Here is a 24,715-nt window from a genome sequence, read left to right as displayed (position 1 = left end):
TGGTGCTCAATGTTATACTTAATATGCTAAAAGTACAGCTATTATTTATGGAGAGCCCTACATTGTGGGCTGTCTGTCCTCCTTAATGAGATTCAAGCCTTTACAACTACACCCTCTCTAATTCCTTTCCACCCATGGGGAAGAGTGGGGCCTCTGAATTTCAACTAGGAAAGCGCCTGTGGGCACCTGCCCTTGCTATTGCTCGTATTTTTTTATACTTGTGTCTCTACTTCCCTGTGGTTTAAGCAAAGAGGTTTATGGTCTGTCATAATGAAGCTGGAAGATGGGAGATCACAGTGACTTGGAAATCACCAGTTCAGAAGAGCAGGGCACAGTTACTTGGGCAATAGTGTTCCAACCTTAGAAAAATGTACCTGGCCATCAGACTCCAATCCTAGGTTGGTGGGGGCCGTATATGAATTGGCCTTGCAAACTTTGCAAACCTCACACATAACTCTATATGCACACTGACAGAGTTCAATGACCCAGACATCGATGGTATGGGTTCTCAAATGAGCATGCCTCAGAACCACCTGGAAGGCTTGTTCACACACGATTGCTCGTCCCATTCTCAGCGTTGCTGAAGCGACTGAGTCTGAGAATTTGCATGTCTGACAAGTTCCCAGGTGATGTTGATGGAGCTGGTCTGTGGTTCACTCTTAGAAATACTGCTTTAGAAAATGGAATCTTGAGTAGATTGGAACACCTTCCTAAGATTTAAAAGGGGACGTTTAACCTGGTCTCACTTTGTTCCAGACGGAGTCTCCACTGCTGGTCCGACCCTACTTACCACACATCACCAAGTCTGAACTCCATGCAATCATGACCGCTGGGTTCTCTACCATTGCTGGAAGTGTGTTAGGTGCATACATTTCTTTCGGGGTAAGAATGTTTGAAGATAAATTTATGGAAAATTCAACCTCTTCTTTCTTTGCTGCTGTTGTTTCTGTGTTTTCTCTACCACTGCTGCTGGATAAGGAGGCCAAAAGAGTGTCCTTTTTGCTGAATATTTGCTCGTGGTTGCTTTGGCATTTGAACGGAGAGACCCTGAGGAGCTTTGTGGCTTCACTTTCAAAACCCTGCCACCTAAACGTGCATTATATCCGAATGTGGCAGAATGAAATCATATTATGAGCTTATTTTGGCTGAACATTCAAATATGTAAAAACAACAACAACAACAAAAAACCCTATTACTGTCTCTAGTAAAGGCAGTGTAGACCAGAGGTCAGCAAGGTATGGCCCCTGGGACAAACTCGATTGCTCCCTTTTTTGGTAACTAAAGTTTGACAGGAAACCAGCTACTTCTCTTCACTTCTCTTTGGCAGCTTTCATGCTACAGAGCTGAGTAGCTGTGGCCTGAAAAAGCCAAAAGTGTTTACTCTCTGGCCCTTCATAGAGAAAGTTTTCTGACCTGTGGCTAGTGCAGTGGGTCTCAAACCTTTCTGCACATTAGAACCATCTGATGCCCAGGCCCATACCACAGAGTAATTAAACCAGAATCTCTTAATATATATTAATATATCAATATATTAATTAATATAATTAATATTCATATAATAATTAATATATTAATAATTAATTAATATAATTATTAATATATTATATTATTGACAGCCAGTTTGCGAGCTGGTGGTCTGTGGCATAGGGCTGCAGAACACAACTGATGCATGTGTCCCAAGCACAGAGCTTATAAGCCATGTGGCTTATAAGTGGAGAAATGGAAGAACATGCAGCTTTGTGACCCAGGTGACTTATACTTCTTATAAGGTAGATGGGCTTTTTTTCCTCCATTTCATCCAGGCCTCAGAGAGCCAACCAACAGGGACAGGGAAGAGAAAAAGGGTGAAAGTGATCTTAGAATAGCAGTTCTACTGAATCCCTGGATGGTCCACTCTGCCACAACCGTAGGAATGCTGCCAGCAAAAATGTGCAGGATGGAATAGGAGCGGGGAGGGATGTATGGATTCTAGAATTCTGAAAATACGAGGAAGAGAATGCAAAAACAAAATAACTTACAGATTAAAGGGACTCTGGATAAATGAATCTGGTATAAAGGCACCAAGGATTTCAGGAAAGCAAAAGGAAGACAGAGAGGGATCTATCCATGCCTGCATCCCCAGATATTTCCCCTATCTGCATTGATGATGTAGTGAAATATGGGCTTTAGGGACTATTTAAACATTCAAAAGGTCAACAGAGAGGTAGAGGAATCTTCTTTGGAAGTTCTTACAACACAGGATTAATTCTATTCTGAAATGATTGGATTTCGGTTTTATGCTTCTCCCCAAAGGATGTGGTCAATTAACACAAATTCCTCCCTTCCCCCTCTGACTCTCCAAGGTCATGCCGACTTTGCTCACTGAGTGTTTCCAAGCCTCCAAAGAAACCCTTTACTGGCATAAGCTCAATTCCTGCCCTTCTCTTCTCTTGTAAGCCTTTCGGGCCATTTTCATTCTGAACACAACAGAAAGACTACACCTCAGTTGGTCTCCTTTCTCCTGAAATCACAGGTTTCAGCCTCCCACCTGTTAACTGCTTCAGTCATGTCCGCACCTGCATCATTGGCTGTGGCTAAACTCTTTTGGCCTGAGAGAGAAACACCTAAAATAACCCTCCAGAACGCCATGAAAATGGAAAGTGGGTAAGTGGGATGCATTCATCTACTTAATACAAGCTGGGGAGTTGGGGGTGGGGGGAAGGGGGTCCAAATTCAAAATACAGCAAAAAGTTGCTAATCGGAGAGCACAGCGAATTATGGTATCAAAGTGAACTTAATTTCCCAGTGACTATTAGACTTCACTAGACTTCCACAAAAATCTCTTTTTAATTCTTGAAAAACTTCCCAAATATTTGAATGTCAATACATTTCCTTAACTGTGCAATGTAGATATTTCATTTTAAATATATATGTTTATTGAGCCCAGACTTAAGACCATTGGAAAGACATGGGACAACCATTTCTGGAAGTTTCTTATATAACAAGGAGAATTAAGGTGTGGTATAAGTATCTTTAACCCCTCTTCAATTCATTCTCTTTTGCCCTGTGCAAAAGAAAGAAAAAGGGGTGAAAAAGACAAAGGGATTTAGGATAGTCAAAAGAATTTAATTAAATGACAGAATCCACCAATGAACATGTTGCTGAGATTCATTCCTTGTCTGTATGTAGGGACAGTCAGAACCATGAGTGACAAGCAAGTTGTCAAAGAATACACATAGTGAATATGTGTGATTCCACTTATAAAGTTAGCAAATGTGTAAATATACACAGCATATTATTTAGGCATAAAATGATGTAGGAAAAATAAAAAGAAGGGGAATGATGAGCAATTTCTAGGGAGCCAGGTACCTCTGAGATTAAAGGGAAGAGAATGAGATTAAGGAAGCAGAGGCACTCAAACGTGATGGTGATATTCCATTTCTTACATGAGGTCATGGATATTCAGGCCTTCCTCGAATTATTAGTTCTTATACTGTGAATATTTTATAAATATTTTCTAGTAGCTACCTTCATACAATTTTTAAATCTACAATATTTTTATCTTTTCACAGATTTTTAACTATAAATCCTCCCCCCATTAACAGAGTAGTATAACAGTTAGACACCCATATACCCATCACCTACATTCAGCAATTATAAATGCCATCATGATTTCATGGAATTTAGAAGAGTATTTTGACCCAGGCATGAGCCTGAGAGTTTGTCCAAACAAGTGAGCTCTGATCGTGCCATTTCTACACCTGTGATGTCCGTCCGCTGACAACACCTGGGTAATTCTGGAATTGCTATTTTTTAATAAAGTGATTCAAGGAACCTCCTAGAAGCCGCAACGCAGGGAGCATCCTCATCCATCTCCCTAGTGGCAAACATAGCTGTGAACTTGATTGCCTTCCTGGCCCTGTTGTCTTTTTTGAATGCAGCCCTGTCCTGGTTTGGAAACATGTTTGACTACCCACAACTGAGTTTTGAGGTATAATTCTATCATGTCTCTTCTCCATTTTGTTTCTGCCTATATTTGTTTAAAAATAAAATAGGTTTGTGAATTGCCTTCCCTAACAACCTATAGTATACTCTTACATAAGGCACATGCCTGTCATGTATCTGCCACCCCCTATCACCCTCCTTCCCCCAACATACAGCCATTCTCTCCTGACCTCATTCCAGGAATCCAGGTTACCAATGCCGACCTTGACTCCTAATGGATAGAGATAGGTCAGACAATGTGAAGGGATTTCTGTGCTTAAAGGAGACACAGCGGCAGGGGTGGGGGATCTTATCACAAGCGTGAGGCAAAATAACCAGAAACAAATCACCATTCTAATAAAATATCTATTTTGGGGTTTTATAGATAATATGCTCCTACATCTTCATGCCCTTTTCCTTCATGATGGGAGTGGACTGGCAAGACAGCTTTATGGTTGCCAAGCTCATAGGCTATAAGACATTTTTCAATGAATTTGTGGCTTATGAACACCTCTCAAAATTGATCAACTTAAGAAAAGAGGCTGGACCCAAATTTGTGAATGGTGTGCAGCAATATATGTCAGTAAGTAACTGCTTTGATTTCTCAATACTTCTTCATCACATACATACACTCGTCAAACAGTACTAGTGCTTCTGTGTATCAAGATAGGCACTTGGGGATACAACAGAGGACAAAACAGTCTCTGATCTCATGGGCTCATAGTGAACATAGTACTTCATAATTTTCAATGGCGTTGAACTAATCCGTGTGTGTGTGTGTGTGTGTGTGTGTGTGTGTGTGTGTAGAGAAACACAGCTAATCCTTACGACTGTGATCATTTACTTTTGAGAGCTGTGGATCCAAACATAGAGTCATATGAACTGGGACTGGAATCAATCAATCAACAAATATTTGCCATATGCCTCCTATCTGCAATGCAGCTATGCACTGAGGGAAGGAGTACTAAGGCATCTGCCCTCATGGGCTCATAGTCTAATCATCTTGAAAGTCTCTTCCTTCCAGCTTTTGAAATTCTATGAACTCTGAGGAACTGCCCAAATGCAAGACAGTCCCTGGACATCTTAAAGAAGTAGTGAGACACAAGTGGATGAGGGAAGAGAAAATCTTGGGAAGTGGTCTGAACTTTGGAGACAAACATCCTGTAATGGTGTCAGGACTTCAGGTCAATAGGCTGTAAGGAGATGGTCATGTCCACTTGGCCTTGGAAGGGCTAAGGGAACTCAGGGGAAGCCATTACTTAGGTCATATTATATAGCCACATCTCCAATGTTTACTTTCCTGAAGAACAGAATTGTCACACACGTGGAAAGTCTTAGGGAAATGGTGGACATTTCTGACCACCGCCGTTACTCATTGAAACAAGCCACTTGTGGGGCACCTGGCTGGCTCAGTCGGTTGAGCGTCCAACTTTGGCTCAGGTCAGGATCTCATGGTTTGTGGGTTCGAGCCCTGATACATGCCCTGTGCTGACAGCTCAGAGCCTGGAGCCTGTTTTGGATTCTGTGTCTCCCACTCTCGCTCTGCCTCTCTCTCTCAAAGATAAGTAAACATTAGAAAACAAAATTAAAATTTTAAAAAGCCACTTGTAATTAAGGTTCTAGGCCTGTATTCAGCTTTAAAAGGAAAGAGGAGGAAAATCATGCTGCCCAAGGCTCTGAAATCGCCTGCCACTGGACAACACTACCATCTTCCCAGCAAAGGACCAAACATGCAAATTTACTCACATATACTACACAAATGGAACTGCCTACTCCAGGGGAGTACTGATCTGTGTTTTATGGTCCAGGTCGTTTGACCCACACATCGGATACAGTGGCTCTGTAGGTCTCCTGTTTTTCAATGTCTGTTCTTCAACTGGCCATGCAGTGCAGCTTGGCAGAATGTCTTCATTGTTTGGATGCCGCCACAAACCAGTGTGCTTCCGTGCCAAAAGTAAACAATAGGCTAAATTAAGTGAATTGCTTTCCATCCCCAACTGTCAGTTGCCAGGAGAAAGTAGTTTTGTTCATGAGCTGAGCAAGCTCACAATCCCAGCAGTACTGAGCGGGCTTGTGAACAGTTATTAAGAGAACAGAGACACAACAGTAGAGCTGATTTGGGTTGAGGGTGAGCCCCCACCAGAGTCCGACCCACAGGAGAGATCTGGAGACAGGAATTCAGTAGCTTCTGCTACTGTCGAGTCATAATGGCAAAAGCATTTTGTTTTTTCCCATTTCTTATTTCCGGTCGACAAAATGGGGATGAGTCCCTGCAGTTTTTGTTTACCAACCAACAAGCAGTGGGGATGTCACAGCATCTCCTGGAAAAGGCAACACATGACTGAAGCGTAAGATCTGGGTCCCTGAAGAAAACCCAGTGTTGTCCAGGTCAGAATATGTACGTAGCATGTCATCTGCAAAATGAGCTCTTCCTTACCCCATCGTCTTTTCTTTCCCAAAATAAAAGTAATACTTTGTGGCATAAAAACAGACACTCAGATCAGTGGAACAGAATAGAGAACCCAGAAATGGACCCACAGACATATGACTAATCTTTGACAAAGCAGGAAAGAATATCCAATGGAATAAAGACAGTCTCTTCAGCAAGTGGTGCTGGGAAAACTGGACAGCGACATGCAGAAAAATGAACCTGGACCACTTTCTTATACCATGCACATAAATAAACACAAAATGGATGAAAGACCTAAATGTAAGACAGGAAGCCATCAAAATCCTCGAGGAGAAAGCAGGCAAAAGCCTCTTTGACCTTGGCCCCACAGCAACTTCTTACTCAACCCGTCTCCAGAGGCAAGGGAAACAAAAGCAAAAATGAACTATTAGCACCTCATCAAAATAAAAACCTTCTGCACAGCAAAGGAAACAATCAGCAAAACTAAAAGGCAAATGATGGAATGGGAGAAGATATCTGCAAATGACATATCAGATAAAGGGTTAGTATCCAAAACCTATAAAGAACTTACCAAACTCAACACCCAAAAAATAAATAATCCAGTGAAGAAATGGGCAAAAGACATGAATAGACACTTCTCCAAAGAAGACATCCAGATGGACAACCGACACATGAAAAAATGCTCAACATCACTCATCATCAGGGAAATACAAATCAAAACCACAATGAGCTACCCCCTCACACCTGTCAGAATGGCTAACATTAACAACTTTGCACTGCTGGTGGGAATGCAAACTGGTGCAGCCACTCTGGAAAACAGTATGGAGGTTCCTCAAAAAAGTAAAAATAGAACTACCCTACGACCCAGCAACTGCACTAGTAGGTATTTATCCAAGGGATACAGGTATGCTGTTTTGAAGGGACACATGCACCCCAATGTTTGTAGCTCACTATCAACAATAGCCAAAGTATGGAAAGAGCCCATCCATAGATGAATGAACGGCTAAAGAAGATGTGGTATATATATACAATGGAGTATTGCTTGGCAATCAAAAACAATGAAATCTTGCCATTTGTAACTACATGGATGGAACTAGAGGGTATTATGCTAAGCGAAATTAGTCAGAGAAAGACAAATATCATATGACTTCACTCATATGATGAATTTAAGATACAAAACAGACAAACACAAGGGAAGGAAAGCAAAAATAATATAAAAACAGGGAGGGGGATAAAACATAAGAGACTCTTAAATACGGAGAGCAAACAGAGGGTTGCTGGAGGGGTTGTGGGAGAGGGGATGGGCTAAATGGGTAAGAAGCATTAAGGAAATCATTGTTGCATTATATGCTAACTAACTTGGATGTAAATTTTAAAAAAATGTTTAAGTAATACTTTGTATATTTATTTGTCTACACTTAATTTATACATACCATCATACAGAATTCAAAAGGCACAAAAAGGTGAAAAGGAAAAGGAAGTCACCCCCCTATATCTCTGCCACTCAGCTCTTCTCCCTGTAACCATAATGCTCATTGTTCTTAAACTTGCTCTTTGCACATAATAACCTATCTCAGATCCCTTTCCCCATCAGTGTCTGTGAAATAGTAGTCTATGGTATGAACACACCATTATTTAATTTAACCAGTCCCTTGTTGATGGACACTGTTATCCATTTTCTGCCACTGGAAGTAATGCAATGACTGTCCTTGCACGTATGGTATCTCTGCTCATGTGCAAGAACTGCATGATGCATTATTATTTTCCCAGTGCAGCTCTTCCTATCACGTAATCTTGCACATTTATGGGGGAAGGCAAAGTGGAATCGTTTCAGCCTCCTTTTCCTCTTATTTTAAAACCTTACATGGCCACATCTGTGTATCCCCTTCCCACAGATCCCCAAAAAGAGGAAAGAGGAATCTCAAGCACTTTGTGCCATCTTCCTCCCCACAGTCTCTTAATAAGCCTGCCTGTTTTTGAAGCTTATTGAACTAAATGAAAAGCACTAGAGAGAGCAGGGAATGACAATGAGCTTTTCCGGAAACAGCGGACTGCTCAAATACTTGAAATATTTTTTCCTGCCTGCAATATGCACACTGATTGAAAATTTCAACAAAGGCATTCTCAGAAACCACGAAAGAGAAGAGGGTCCTTATAATCAACAAAAAATTTACCATGACCACTTGAGTCTTGAATGTGAGCTTTAAAAAATCCAGTTAGTTGGGGAGGTAGGGGGTGGAGGATAAAAAGGCACCACTACTTTTGAATGTAGTATTTTCCCGGTCTGTTCTTTAAACCAAATCATAGATTTTTCAGGATTTTGGAAAAGAAAATAATTGCCTCAGTTGTGTGGGTGCCTTTGCCAGATTGGGTGACCTTCTGGTGGACCATAGAGTCCACTGAATCTTCTGAGTGTCCTATGGTCAGTCCCTCAACCTGAGAAAGAATGATCTGTCCTGAGCAGCACCTCCTGGCTATCAGAATAGAGCCAGAGGGCTATGTTCACGCTTCTATGAATTTACCTTCCATCTTCCTACTGCCCTGTGAAAGGACTCATTCATTCTCCTACTTCTAAAGGGGCACCTAATATTCCTATGGGATGGTTAGAGCTGGGGACCAAAGAAAGGCAAGCACACTACCACAGCCAGCATGAAAGGAACTCCTAAGATATCTGTGAGTTTCCATTTTATTAATATAATTCCTTTTCACAGAAGTATAATTCACATACCAAAAAAGGCCCTTTTTTGGTGTATATACAAGTTTGGATCAATGTATCATCTGTGTAACCACAACCACAATGAACATATAGAACATTGCTATCACAGCTAGGAATTTTCTCTCCTGGCAAGTTGCAGTCAAAAATACCCCCACCCACCTCCTCATTCCCAGACAGCCTGATCCTTCTTTCACTCTCAATTACTTGTACTAAATTACTCTCAATTGCTTGTAAAATTTCATACAAATGGACTCGCTTCATCTTGTTTCACGCATCCATTATTTTCCTTCCTACCACAGAGTAGTATTCTGTCTTAGGGATATCCATAATTTGTTGATCCACTTGCCTGTTGAAGGACATTTGGGTTGCTTCCAGCTTGAAGCTGCTATGAATACAGCTGCCATAAACACTCACGTACAATCTTCTTGTGGACATATGTTTTTATTTCTCCTGGGAAAATTCCAAAGAGTGTTATTGCTGGGTCATACAGGCTATGCCTATTAACTTGATAGAAACTGCCAAGTATGTTTGTATTTTATAAACAGGCTGTGTCCTGTTACATTCCCACCAACAATGTACAAGATTTCCAATTGTTCCACATCCCCATCAACACTTGGTATTGTCCGATTTTTTTAGCCATTTTAGTGGTATCTTATTGTTTTGATTTGCATTTCCCTGGTGACTAATGATGTCAAATATCTTCTCGTGCTTTTTGACCATTTACATGTCTTTTGTGAAATCTCCTTAACTGTTTTTTATCAGGTGCTTGTCTTCTCATTAAATTATAACAGCTTGGGGTACCAGGGTGGCTCAGCTGGTTGAATGTCCGACTCTTGATCTTGGCTCAGGTCACGATCTCAAGGTTCATGAGTTCAAGCCCCATATTGGACTCTGTGCTGACAGGACAGAGCCTGCTTGGAATTCTCTCTCTCTCTCTCTCTCTCTCTCTCTCTCTCTCTCTCTCAAAATAAATAAATAAATAAATAAATAAATAAATAAATAAATAAATAAATAAATAAAAACAGCTCTTTATACATTCTAAGTAAGTCCTTTGTCTCACAAATGTAATGTGAGTATTTTCTGGGGCCAACTTTATATCTTCAGTAGCTAGCACTGTGCCTGGCACATTATAGCAGGTGGCCAGGTCATACTGAACATTAGAAGTTTTCATCAGGGACACCTCGATGGCTCAGTCACTTAAGCTTCCGACTTCGGCTCAAGTCATGATCTCACATTTCACCACTTCTAGCCCTGCATTGGGCTCCATGCTGATAGTGCGTGGTCTGCTTGAGATCCTCTCTCTCTTTCTCTGACCCTTCTGTGCTCTCTTGCTCGCTCTCTCTCTCTCTCAAACTAAATAAACTTAAAAAAAAAGTTATCATTGGGCAGAAAGTAGTGTTTGTAGAGGCCAAGACTACCAATTCCAACTCCTTTATAGAGAGTCTCTGAATCCACACAGCCCCTTTCTCTCTCTCAAAATTCAAGGGGAAATGGAAAAAAAGAGTCTACAAACCAACAGGTGTTTGACATCACACACTGCACATTTACTCGCCAATATTGATTTCATAGTCAGAAAAGGAAGCCTAGTTAGGATATCAGATTTACTAAGCTGGGTCACACCATCTTTACATCTATATGTTTATGCTTATTTACAGATTCGTTCTGAGACAATTGCCACTTATGCTCTCTGTGGCTTTGCTAATTTCGGTTCCCTAGGAATAGTGATCGGCGGACTCAGTAAGTGAAAAGAATATACTTCAACAATGTATGTAACATAAACATACTTTCAATATCCATCTTGCTCTGTAACATTATTTGTGTCAGGGGAAAAAAGGCCCTGGGACAGGAATAAATCCTTTGGGGTCCATTTTTCATCCCTGCTCTGCAATATAGTTTTCCCATGTATATCCAAGCCAACCTCAGGAAGAATTTGTCCAAATGTACAAGTTCTTCTCCACCCAGGGGTGAGATAGGTTCCACTTTGTATGCCAATTGCAGTAGATTTCTAATGGCCAGGTGAGGAAGGGTTCTGAGGCCCAATGAAAGTGGGAAAATGCTGTGAATAGTTAGTGATGTCTGCACAGAAGTAGATGGTGACGATGAGTTGCAGATCTTTGGATCTTTCCTTGAAATTTGTTTGGCCTTGCATGCCCTCCATATACTGTGGTGAAATTTAGGATAAAATTTAGGACTTGTTTCCTCTGTAGAAAATGGAAGAGTCTGGGGTGCCTGGGTGGCTCAGTTAGTTGAGTGTCCAACTCTTGATTTCGGCTCAGGTCATGATCTCACGGTTTGTGAGTTTGAGGCCTGTGTAGGGCTCTGCACTGACAGCCCAGAGACTGGTTGGGATTCTCTCCCTCCTTCTCTCTCTGCATCCCCCTTCCTCTCTATCTCACTCTCTCTCTCTCTCTCTCTCTCTCTCTCAAAAATAAATAAGTAAACTTAAAAAAAAAAAAAAGAAAATGGAAGCTTCTTGGCCTTCTGGTATGAACAAGTTTCTTCCCTTCCTCCCATGTCAGAGAACTTCTCTGGACATGCAGCTAGTTCATCACTAAGCTCTTGAATCTTGATTTTCCCAGCTAATTTGGAAAAAAAGAAAAGTCACTGACCTGACATGCCTAGCCTCAGAACAGTTCTCAGAGGCTGGGAATTTGGAATTCTAATTAACGATCTCAACATTAATCTCATATTTTCATGTTCCCCAGCATCCATGGCTCCTTCCAGAAAGCATGATATCGCCTCAGGGGCAGTGAGAGCTCTGATCGCTGGGACCGTCGCCTGCTTCATGACAGCCTGCATTGCAGGTACCACCTGCCATCCTCTGTGTCCTATCTCCCCAAATCCACAGAATGGCAGCTTTGGGGGGGGGGGAGCATGCCTCCAACCCAAATGTGCAGCATATGCCACCGCAGAAAGCTGAGAGGCAGAGCTGCTGTTGAGCATATTGCCAAGTGAAATGTGCAGAGCATGGTGGAGAAGCTAAGAACAGAAGGAAGGCTCGGTAACATTAATTAATAAAATAAATGGCACTTTTCCACTTCCAGGGATGCTCTCCAGCACCCCAGCAGACATCAACTGCCATCTCATTTTGGAGAATGCCTTCAATTCCAGTTCGCCTGCAAACACCACTGAGGTGGTATCTTGTTGTCAAAGTCTATTGAACAGGTAGTGTATTCTTGGTTATAACTTCTGCCATTATTAATAGACATATTAGGCCTAAAGATGCAATCCACTTCTTTTTATAACTTTATAACTGTTTAAAAATGAGAACTTGTGCAGCAATTCTAAACCACCTTTCATTTTGACTTTTTTTTATTTTTTTTAAATTTTTTTTAACGTTTATTTATTTTTGAGACAGAGAGAGACAGAGCATAAACAGGGGAGGGGCAGAGAGAGAGGGAGACACAGAATTGGAAACAGGCTCCAGGCTCCGAGCCATCAGCCCAGAGCCTGACGCGGGGCTCGAACTCACGGACCGTGAGATCGTGACCTGAGCCGAGGTCGGACGCTTAACCAACTGAGCCACCCAGGCGCCCCTCATTTTGACATTTTTCAGCTAAGACTAGGATCTCTAATACTAGCTAGTGCTGCACAAGCATTTCTTATGCCCCAGCTTTCCGATAGGCACTTTGTATGAATTCTCTCACTTAAACCTCGAAACCACAGCATAAGTTAGGAACTATTGCTCTTTTTAGTGTTTGATAAAATTGGGGCTGGAGAAGGCTCTGCCACTTTCCCAAGCAAAATGAATGCAAGCACAACCAAGATACAAAATTTAGGTTTTTCTGCCCACAGAGCCCATGCCCTTGACTAGCTAGCTGGTACTGCCTCTCTTTCAAGGGGATCAAGCCGTGCAGGCTGTCCTGACGACATGGTGACAGTGATGATGTTGGGCTACAGTACATGACGGACCACCAGTGACCCTTACTGGCCACTCTCACCCTCTATAGTTTCTATCTGCAAAATCAATATCCCTACCCTAGGTGCCCTTCTTAAGGTGCAGGTATTTTATGAGGATTGATTCTTTGTTTATTCTGGAAGACAGAGGGGGAATCCTTGAGGCCAAACAGGATTTCAGAGTCAAAAACTAATTGTCTGGTGCCTCTGTCCTTAATCCACCCTAACCTGAATGTGAGGGAAGAAATCAGCTTCCTGCCCTTTGCTACTTTTAATGTGTCATCTTCTGCTCATCTACTGTCTCTGTCTTCAAAGACTCAACTAACTGTTTTATTCAACTTTCCACCAGCACTATTGTCAATGGTCCTGGTGACGTCATCCCAGGAGGAAACCACACCTTGACTTCTTTAAAGGGCTGCTGCACATTGCTGACTCCACCAACACTGAACTGCAGTTGGATCCCTAATGCATTTTGAGTTCAGCTACTTCTCCAACAGAACTCTAGGTACAGTTGCTGAATTTTCTACTTTGGGGAGGAAAAGAAAAACTGTTCTTCGCAGATGGAAATTCCCATCATGGAATCAGCTTTCATTGGAAAGAAGAAAAATAGGAATGAACACTGCAGATCTCCAGCATCATCCCCCTCTCCAGCCCTCCCTTCCCCAAACCCTTCCCCACTGACAACCACTATGATATCTCAAGATGTGTCTCCAGTCCCAGAGATGTTTTCTGACCCTAGAATTTTATGATAGTTTGACCAGAATACAGATATAAATGGTTGCTCATGACAACGGGACTATGGCTCAGCCACACCCAGAGTGGCTCACTTCTCAAACATCTCAGGGGAGGTCACTGCATTCACCTGGACCTTGAATCTCACATGGAGAATCGTTTATCACCCAGTCATTGCCTGCCCTAGGGAGGTCCTACAGAAATCAAGAGTGCACCAGGATTACATTTAGACCGTTCTCAAACCAGGTTTTAAATCCCATGTGCTTAGTTAGACCAGTCAGCTTACCCCCAAACTATGGTGTAATAACAAATAAGCCAAAAACCGTGGTGACTTACAAGTTTATTTTTCCCCTCACACCATATGCTTATGGAGGGTCGATTTGGGCTCTATTTCATGTTGTCTTCACTTCCAGAACCCAGGCTAAAGGAGCAGCCACTATGTGGGGTATACTGGGACAGGGGGGAAAGGTGGCCCTTAAATTTTCTGCTAGGGAGAACGCTTCACTTCTACTACCTTCCATTACCTGAAGTTAATCATATGACAAGCACAATGTCAATGGTTATGGATGAATTATCCTGTCCTCGGGAGGGATAGTGAGTATTTTGAAGAAACAACATGATATACTATGTGGATGCATGATTTCCATGTTTCCCTTCAATGTGTCAACATGTTATAGAGTGTAACTGAAAGCCTACTCATGCATAAATTTGGTTATGTTACTAGTGACAACACTGGAAAATGGCACTACTTTTCATTCAAAAGGCCACTTAAGGACCATTTGAGAAGAGGAATAATTCCTGGTTATTGAAACCCTTCCACCAATACTTCCATTAACCAGGAAAGAATCAGCATCAAAGTTGCTTACTGAGTATCAAAGAAGAACCTTAATGGGTTCTGAGATTTGATATGTGTCAGAAGAAGAATCCAGAGTCAATGGCAGGGTTCTCTTTAATGAAATGCTCATTGCCAATTCTCTTAATAGCTCAAAGACCACATTATGTGAGGAAACACAAATACCAATGACTGAGCCAAAAGGTGATTCACAAGTAAGAAAAAATGCGGGAAAAGGTTTGGGAATACCTGAAGTAATTTATTTTATTTATGCTTTCTTTCTTTCTTGTTCATGCACAATTTTTTGAAATATATATGTAAATACCTTGGGGCGTGTGTGTGTGTGTGTGTGTGTGTGTGTGTGTGTGTGGCGGTGGTGGTAAAGATGAAATTAAATACCCAAAGGATTCTTAAATTTTTTTTAATGTTTATTTATTTTTGACAGAGAAAGAGAGAGAGTGTGAGGGGGGCAGGGGACAGAGAGAGAGGGAGATACAGAATCTGAAGCAGGCTCCAGGCTCCAAGACCTGAGAGAAAGTCATACACTTAACCTACTGAACCACCCAGGTGCCCTGAAAAGACCCTTTATCTCAAGTATAATATACTAGGATATTTCTAACTATTGATCATTTGTATCAAATTATTCTTGGAACTCATGTGCCCTTGCAAAATTTAGACTTTATTTTAGGAAAACATATTTGCATGACTTTTCCCTCTGCTCTCTGTGTTTTTTGTGTCACCCTTCATAAAAGCCCGTGATGTAGTACGTCAAGGGTGCCAGTTATTCATATGTTGGTTCTCTCTGGTCTACTATGACTATTGTTTTTCTAACTTTTTTTCCTCATTTTAATTCTTTATATTTTCCTATGTTGTTTTATTCCTGACACTCTCTTCTTATTCCTTCTCAAAGAGATTTGCTGTTTCTAGCGTGCCTCTCTGGCCAACTAATTTGCAAAGTCCACCTGTTGCCATTATCATTCTTTGGATGTTGATGGCTCTTCTCCACACTCTTTTATTTCAAGGAAAACTTAATCCTCACTGTCCTGTTTTTTCAAGTCTTCTTTTTTCAAGTGCAGAATGTAATACCCATTTGTAATAAAAAGGGACAAATACACACAGACCTTTCTTCAAACACACATAAGAGTGTTGAGGAGTTGTTGCTTCTACATAGCTAGAATGAGTCTACTTACATATCACTTTCAACTTCTTTTCACTTGTCAATATACCTTGGACATTCCTACCAAGTTATTATATATAGTTCTAGCTCTAGCCTTCCCTTCCCACGTGTGTGTGTGTGTGTGTGTGTGTGTGTGTGTGTGTGGTGTCTGTGAGAAAGAGAGAGAGTTAAATATCTTTTCTTTCTCCTTCCCTCCTCTTCCCTGTCTCTGGCCTACCACACATAGGTAACCCTAGTTAGATAATCTGATATATACCTTTCTGTACTTTCCTTTCACGTTCAGGTCATATTTTATAAACATATCTATCATTGAGGATTTTACCATACTGGAGCTACTCACATTTCTCTATAGTTTACTTTTCTTCTATAATAATATTTTGTGAATATTCAAGTCCACTGGCAAAACTTTAATAATTTTTTTCAAAGGCATCATAATACTCCATGACATATTATGTATCTGCATTAACCACTCCGTTCAGGACAAGGATCCACTTTGGGGGTTTGGTTTTGTTTGAGGACTACTTTGAATCGTATCTGCCCACTTACTTTGCATTTTAGTGATTTTATTCTATAGCAGTGCTATCTGACAGAAGTATAATGGAAGTCACATGTGATATAAAATTTTCTAGTGACCACTTTAAAAATGTACAAAGAAACTGGTAAGATTAATTTTAATAATGTATTTGACCCAATATATCCATGATATTATCATTTTAATGAATTATTTTATATTCTTTTTATTGAACTAAGCCTTTAAAATCTAGTATATATTTTATACCTAGAGCATACACTAAGACACTATATTTTTATTGGCAATACTCGGTCTGTATTTGGATTCCATAAAATTTACAGTTGAAAAGGAAATGCATACACCCAAATTGTTCCAAACACACTCAAAAGCTTTCCAATAACTGAAATGAGTATCAGTTGTTAAAGTAAAAATTTAGTTCCTCAGTTCCACATATGAAATAGTTCCACAATTCAATTATTAGTAGCTACCATATTAGACAGTGCAATTCTATAAGATGGTTTTCTAGGTCCACTAAAGTGCCACATATATTTGGTGTTAGTATATGTTGCCAGATTGCTTCTTGGAGAAATATGTTGTCTTGACTTTTACCTGCTTTGTGATATAATCTTTCCAATGTGTTTTATTCATCTACCTCTGTGTGTAGGTGTGATATTTCTTGTCAAATGCTACATGTTCACATAAATCTCATGTGGATTTCTTTTTTAATACTTTCCATCCTTGAACTGAGGAGGGCATATTATTCCTGCGTCATATGAGAAAGAATAGTAAGGGTACAGACAAGACGAACGAGTTGGTGACCACTTTGGACTTGTTGCATCCAGAAACCTTATCAATCCCCTGTCCATGTTGAATGGCTTGAGACTGGTTGAAAGTTTCCCTCCTCACAGTGAAACCACTTCATGGAATTTTTGGTACATGGTGATGTCTCCACTTTTCTTTGGCAAACATAAAAGCTAGAGGGCTGTTTGTTCCTCCTGGTTTGTCCTACACTGACCTACCATAGTCCTCTAAGATGGCAAAGTTGGGACATTTGTATGCTTTCTATATGTTCATTCAATTGTTGTCTGAGGTCACTCAATGCTGACAGCATGTTGCTGTGAATCTATGCACCCCAAGCTTCTTTAAGGACAAGGCTGTGACATCTATTTTGAAGAATTTTACACTCTGTCTAGTCTGCCCATGAAATTTGAAGTCCCCAGACTTCTCTCTGTGTCTATCTTGACACCAATACAGCTTTCACTAATCTGAAAGCCCTTTTTTTCAAATGTTTTTATTTATATTTGAGGAGAGAGAGACACAGAGAGAGAGAGAGAGAGAGAGAGAGAGAGAGAGAGCGCAAGTGGGGGAGGGGCAGAGAGAGAGGGAGACAGAATCCAAAGCAGGCTCCAGGCCCTGAGCTGACAGCACAAAGCCCTATGTGGGGCTTGAACTCATGAGCGGTGAGATCATGACCTAAGCCAAAGCTGGACGCTTAACCAACTGAGCCATCCAGGCACCCCTGAAAGCCCTTTTTTAAACACAGTATTGTGGGTCCAGCTATGAGTATTTCCTACTTTTAATGAAAATGAAAGTTTGCTTTTCTGCTGCTTATTCTCATTTTCCGTCGGTTTGCAAAAGGAGAGGGAACCAGAAATGGCATTTCTCTCACCAATCCAGAAACTATGGTTCCAAACAAATTCTCTGGGCCTGCAGAGGCCTTACAGTCCCAGCAAAGAATAAATTGTAGCCATGGGGTATGGAGAATTTTCTTTGATTTTTTTTTTTATATTCCATTGGTAAAATCAGTATATCCAAGCAGTGAAGTCTGAGTGAGAAGGTCTCCGTAACTACCCAGATTACTAACATGCATTCATTTTGCAAATGCTCCCAACTCATTGCTTTATATTTCTGTAGTTTAATGAGGCTGGTAGGCCACTGTGAAGGGCTTAAGGTGTACACTTGCCCAGTGAGACTGACTTCCAATTACAGAACAATTCCCAAATCAGCCCTGCTTGTAAAGGAGGTATTGACGGACACAGTGTGCCAGGAACTACCCTAAGTGTACTGGAGGCCGGGAAGGGGAGGCAATCATTCACATTTTAAACAGGCAGGAGCACAGGACTTAAGAAATGTCTGGAACAGGTGCACCATATGGTGCTAATGAACCATATGGTCCTGAGAAAAGCTACTTTTTTACAACCTGTTACTTAATTTTGAAAAATGTTTTAAGCTCAGGCAGGAAGGAAAGTATACACTTAGCCCTTCTTTTCCTGGACCTTAAGACAGCATAAGTTTATGATAATTATGTTTCCTTTTATACTACAAGGCAATGTGATTGACCTCTGGATGTAGAGTGATTAATTTCAACCTCAGTCATTAGTGGACTACTTAGCATTTTCATTTCAAGGGACTCTAGAAAGTAAACAATGAATCTGCACCAAGCCAGCCCCTTTTACACATTATGCCTTTTGCAAAATGGGAGGACAAGTTTCTAATAGTGGGGATACAGCCTGTAATCACAGAACAGAGAAAATCATTTAAATGACAACCTCTTAATATAGTCCTCTGGCAATGGGCAACCAGCCACTTTACCACTTTACCATGAGAAACCAAGATTAGGGAAAAACCTATGACTTGCAAGCTATGTTAATATGCAGGATCAGCCCTACATCTTCCATGTGCTGGGCAGGCTTCCAGTAATTTCCATAAAATAAGAGGATTGTAGACTCCTAGGTCATTCAGAAATGTTTTCATCTCCTCTAGCCACCCCCTACCCCAGTCACATTAGAGTCACCAAACCCGTAGATTATAATGGCTAAGAGGAGAGTTGGGGGCAGTATTCCTTGGTCTAATCTAAGTCCCTTCAACTGCAGACTATCCACCTCATTCCATAATTGTTTGCCCATATGTCTGTCTGACCACTAGACTATCAATTCCTATGTGTATCTCCAATACCTAGCACCTAGCATCTAGCAGACATTCAATAAATATCTTCTCATGCATTGAATAAACAACGACAAAGGTCAGCCAAATGGCTGACTTTCACATAAGCAGGAACAGTTAATTGGATCACTTTTAAAAACTTTTAAAAATCTCATCAAAAATTCATACTCGTGATAAAAACTGCAAATGGTATGCAAGTGTATAACTGAGAGACTGGAAACTTTCTTCCAACTTCTATGTAGTCCCCATAGTTAGCCACAGTTAACACTTTGGTGTCATGGCTAATTTTTCTCTTTATGATAAACTACAGTAAGTTATAACAAACTGGATGAGTCTTCTTTCAAGCTCAATGCCTGAATCACTTTCATATTCCATCTGTTGGCAACATCAGGCACGTCTTGTTTGCTTGTCTTGTAACACTGTATGGTACGATGATTAGCAAGCCAAGTTCAGGAGCCTGGCCTTCCTGATAACCTGCAAGGCCAGTCTACTATTTACTAATGTTTCCTATGTTGAAGCTAAATGGAATCGTTAAAAGCATCCTAATCCCCGCTTCAAAAAAAATTTTTTTTAGCAAATTTTAAAAAATCCTAATCCCCAATGTAAATAGGTGTATTTTAAACAGCCAGATTCCTTGTGCTTAAATGAGCAACTGTTCTGCTATTGGATTTGGAAAAGCTCTTATAGAAAATGGAAAACATGGGGCGCCTGGGTGGCGCAGTCGGTTAAGCATCCGACTTCAGCCAGGTCACGATCTCGTGGTCCGTGAGTTCGAGCCCTGCGTCGGGCTCTGGGCTGATGGCTCAGAGCCTGGAGCCTGTTTCCAATTCTGTGTCTCCCTCTCTCTCTGCCCCTCCCCCATTCATGCTCTGTCTCTCTCTGTCCCAAAAATAAACAAACGTTGAAAAAAAATTTTTTTTTTAAAAAAAAGAAAATGGAAAACAACAAGCCAGTTGCTGCTGCTGCTGACAGGGGTGGGAGGGAGTATGTTTCAGCAGCTAAGAATCCACCTCTGGAGCTGAACTGCCAGGGTTCAAACCCTGGCCCCGGACACTAGTTCCATTACCTTAGAAATTCCAATGACCTCTCTATGCCTCATTTTCCCCATCTGTAAAATCAAAATAAACCTATCTCCTCCCCCATATTTTTTATGAGAAGTAAATGAGCTAAGTCATGTAAAGCACTTAGAAGAATGCCTCCCTGAGAAAGCCTATAAAATACACTCCTTTTCATCATTGAAGTATAATATATATATGGTAAATGCACAGATTCTAAGTGTACAGTTTGATGAGTTTTGACAAACGGATGCACCCGTATGGCTATCATCCCACATCCCAAGATGTGGCTCCATCATCCCAAGATGGAGCATGTTTCCATGATTTCAGAAAGTTCCCTGGGAATCTACCCGCTCCTCCCAGAAAAGCCGGATTTTCTTTTCCCCCTCCCAAGATTGGTTCAGATAAACAGCTCAGATGGAACTTCATATAAATGGAATCACACAGCAAATGGCTGCTTGTCTCTCGCTTCAGCATAAGGTATTTTAGCTTTATCGAGTGGGCCACTCTTTTATTGTTGTCATTACATCGTATGAATGTACCACTATTTATCTGTCCATTCTGCTCCTGATGGACACTTAGGTTGTTTTCAGTTTTTGCAGAATACACATTTTTGGAAAAAAAAAAAAAAGCTTCGGTTTGCCACACATTCTTAGGTGTTTCAAAAGACTTTAAGCTTAAGAAATATAAATTGGAATGTGAAGAAGGCATTGTTTAGCCACATGGGGGTTGGTTTGCTCCTTATCGCCCTTTCTCTCCCTCATAATCTTGCTGAGTCTCTTTATTTATATGTTGTTCTTCACGGGGATTTTCAAGATGGTTGGCTTCAGGTCACAGACTGGAAGATCAGTGACGATGGAGCCTCGGAAGGGAATAACAGGGAAGCTAGAGGACCAAGAGTGACCTCTTGGCTGAAGAAAGTGTTGGTTTGCTTGAGGCTACACTACATAATGGTACTTTCACCGTGCTGCATTTTGAGAAAATTCACTCGGCTTTTCTAAGTCTCAAATAAAAGTAAAATTTACATTAGCATTTGACCTCATAGAACTATAGTGCTGGAATATGAATTAAAAATACAAATGAGGGGCTCACTCGGTTAAGCATCTGACTCTTGATTTCAGCTCAAGTCATGATCTTATAGTTTGCGAGTTCAAGCCCCATGTGGGGTTCTGCACTGACAGCCCACAGCCGGCCTGGGATTCTCTCTCTCTCACTCTATCTGCCCCTCCCCTGCCTGTGCGCGCTCTCTCTCTCTCTCTCTCTCTCTCTCTCTCTCTCTCTCTCTATCTCTCCCTGGTTCTCTCAAAAATAAACTTAAAAATTTTTAATAAATAAAAAAAGTATATGTATATGTATATGTATATGTATATGTATATGTATATATGTGGGTATATATATGAACTGTAAAAATACCTCATATCTTGAAAGTACGGTAGGAAAGCCTGATGAGCATGCAAGGTGAACTCTGATCATACCATAGCAGATTCTGGCTCCAGCAGCTTGCAAGTTACAGAAGCATCCATCAGCTGACATATTTGTTACTTAGGAGCTATAATAAATTTAATCCCATTGATGGGAAAGGTTGGCCAGCTCTTAAAAGAACTTGTGCAAAACAAAGACTCTATTTCTCATTAGAATTCACCCATCAAAATACAATCTGACCTTTCTGAGAAGGACATCACAAAGAGTTAAGAATTATTTGCTCTCTTTGACCATCCATTCATCAATGTCTGGCCATGGAAGCAGGTTATCCAGAAAGTGAAGGTTTCTGTGTCTACTTGGACCAAACAGAACCAAATGGAAGGAAACAATATGTTCTTGGGGACTCAGGAGAGGTCCTCCTGTGGCAATCTGACTTGATTATTGTTTCCATAGCAACGGACTCCAAGGTTCTCAAACAGGCACCATGTGCTCCCAGGAAGCTGCAGCTGGACACTCAAGAAAGTTCTTTCTCAAAAGCTACTGGAGATTTCAGAAAGAATTCAATCAAATTCCACCTGAAATTGGCAGGGGGCTTGCCATCTAGATGACCTGAAAATGAAATAAATTTCTTAAATGTTTTCTCCTCCCACTTAACAGGAATACCAGGAATATGCTTGAGGTGGGGGTGGGTGGATATATTCAGGTTAGAAGTTTTTACAAGTGTCTCTGCTCAGGTGGATGGCACAGACATTTTCCAGACATCAGTAGCAAGGAACAGGGCAGAGATCCAGAGAGTTTCCCCAGCAGCTGGCCAGGACCCACAAGGGCCTGGAAGGACAAAAAGAGATTCAGGTTCTGGAGGTGGGTTCCTGCATCAGACACTGCAACTGAACCAGAAAAGGCATTCACAGACATTTTTGCATCTATTCCTTCTCAAAACATCTTTTATTAGATGCTTTATTGCAAAAGCAATCATATTTGTTTTAGAAAAATATTCATAAAATATTCATAAAAAATAAAAACTTTACCCATATCACAAAAATATAACAAGTGCTAATAATCCGTGGTGTTTAGACATTCTGTGTGTGTGTGTGTGTGTGTGTGTGTAATACTTTTGAAATGAGATCACTATTGTGATTTATTTTGAAGACAGCTTTTCTCCCCTTAATATATCATGAACACTTTTGAATGTTAACTTTTCTTCTACCTCGTCATTTTTAAATAGCTGCAAGGCATTCCATTATACGACTGTACCATAATTTAATCTATCTCCCATGATTGGCCATAGTGGATGTTGCCCATGTTTCATGATTAGTAACACATTTGCAATGAACATTCTTGTAGTCAAATCTTGGCACAAATTCACAGTGACTGCCTCTCAAGACATACAGAAATGCTACAGACACATAGAGACTTATCTCCCAAAAGAATGCTTCTCATCTTCTGCTAAGCCTCAAGACAAGGCCAAATGATCAATCTTTGATTGGAGAACAAATTTTCCATACAAAGCTAGTCTACCTGTAATCAAAACCTCAGATTATGCTAGCAATCGAGAAGGTAGTTGAAACATGAAAGCAAGCCTGGGCTTGTCGGGATTTCATACATTGATCACTGATACCCACTTTGTAAAAACCCTTGGTGTATGACATACCAGGTTATCTTTATCTGATTAAAGATGAATTTTCCAGTTCCAAATGTGGAACTGAAAGTCATTTCTCTATTTCTTCAGTGGGCTTCTATAAATGCCAACACAGACTAATCGAGTATGAATAAAACAAAAGTAAGTGTGAACGCTAACTCCCAACAATCTTTAGGCCTGCGTCCAGGAGGAAAGAAGTCTTCATCTAGAAAAAATCAAAAAGTATGGCTGTCACCACTACAGGTGGGCACAGGTATGCTGATGGTGAGGGAGAAGGGTGAGCACTGCATGAGTCCCTGAGGATCTAGGTCTGTTCACCCAGGTAGGGGAGGACCAGCAATTTCACCAGCAAAAGCAGGACCAGAATTGTGTGTTCTGTCTACTCAAGGTGCCCAGGAGAGCACCTCCTGGATTCTCCATTGCTGGGAGAGGGGTCAACTCCCTGTACTCGTGATTCACAAATGACAGCATACTATGCACACTGTTCTGTACCTAGCTCTTTCTTACTTAATAATATATTCTAAGGGGACACCTGGGTGGCTCAGTCAGTTGAACATCCAGTTCTTGATTTCAGCTCAGGTCACCATCTCACAGTTCACGGGATCAAGCCTCGCGTCAGGCTCTGTGCTAACACTGGAGCCTGCTTGGAATCTCTCTCTGTCTCTCTCTGCCCCTACCCCATTCAAGCACTCTCTCTCTCTCTCAAAATAAATAAATACACTTTAAAAACCCTTTAAAAATTAAAAATATATATTCTAGGGCACTTTCTAAATTACTACATACAGATGTCATTCTTTTGTACATATCATATGGATTTACTATAATTTATTCAGTAGTCTTCTATTTATGTTGTATCCCATCTTTTGCAAGAAAAAAAAGCTGCAGTAAATAGCATCTACATGTGTCACTTAACACAGCATACTCATAGGAGAAATCTCTAGAAATGGAATTGCTGAAACTTGCACATACATTTAAAATTCTGGGGGAGGAGCCAAGATGGCAGAACAGCATGGAAGTTTTTTGTGTGCCTCCCATCCATGAAATACAACCAAATCAACACTAAACTATCCCGCACACCTAGAAAACTGACCTGAGGATTAACACAACAATCTGCACAAGCTGAACCACAGAACTCAGCAGGTACTCAGTGAGGAGAGGTGAACTGGGGGAGAGACAAGCCACGGAGGGCAGGGAGCTGTTTTTGCAAGAGGAGAGAGGACTGAGACGGGCAGGGGAAGAATACGGGAAAGGCACCCCCCCTCAAAGTAGCTGGAGAGAAAGTGGAAAAGTGGAACCGCCGCAGGGACTGAACTAAAAAGGGAGAAAAGAGAAAGGAGAGGGTTTAAGTTCCATTAAGACTGTATAAACAGGGGGAGCACAGAGTCTGAAATGCTGCAGCTCAGTACCTGGCAGTGTTC

General features: G+C 41.0%; 1 protein-coding gene and 1 long non-coding RNA gene across 2 annotated transcripts in view; one reads left to right on the top strand and one right to left on the bottom strand.

Annotated features, from left to right (window-relative positions):
- Positions 1-14,876, top strand: part of SLC28A3 (solute carrier family 28 member 3) — a 55,513-nt gene extending 40,637 nt beyond the window's left edge. Inside the window, exons 11-18 of the mRNA XM_003995451.4 lie at positions 757-882; positions 2,513-2,643; positions 3,802-3,970; positions 4,349-4,546; positions 10,745-10,826; positions 11,795-11,893; positions 12,134-12,254; positions 13,336-14,876. Coding sequence (XP_003995500.2) covers positions 757-882; positions 2,513-2,643; positions 3,802-3,970; positions 4,349-4,546; positions 10,745-10,826; positions 11,795-11,893; positions 12,134-12,254; positions 13,336-13,462 — 1,053 coding nt within the window. The 3' untranslated portion in view covers positions 13,463-14,876. The remainder of the gene's footprint in view (positions 1-756; positions 883-2,512; positions 2,644-3,801; positions 3,971-4,348; positions 4,547-10,744; positions 10,827-11,794; positions 11,894-12,133; positions 12,255-13,335) is intronic.
- Positions 1-23,940, bottom strand: part of LOC123381579 — a 28,117-nt gene extending 4,177 nt beyond the window's left edge. Inside the window, exon 1 of the long non-coding RNA XR_006588751.1 lies at positions 21,650-23,940. This is a non-coding gene — a long non-coding RNA (uncharacterized LOC123381579). The remainder of the gene's footprint in view (positions 1-21,649) is intronic.
- Between the last annotated feature and the right edge of the window lie 775 nt (positions 23,941-24,715).

Source organism: Felis catus, chromosome D4 (genome assembly GCF_018350175.1).
Source record: "Felis catus isolate Fca126 chromosome D4, F.catus_Fca126_mat1.0, whole genome shotgun sequence".
Lineage (NCBI taxonomy): Eukaryota > Metazoa > Chordata > Mammalia > Carnivora > Felidae > Felis > Felis catus.
This window is presented reverse-complemented; position numbering and strand designations above follow the sequence as displayed.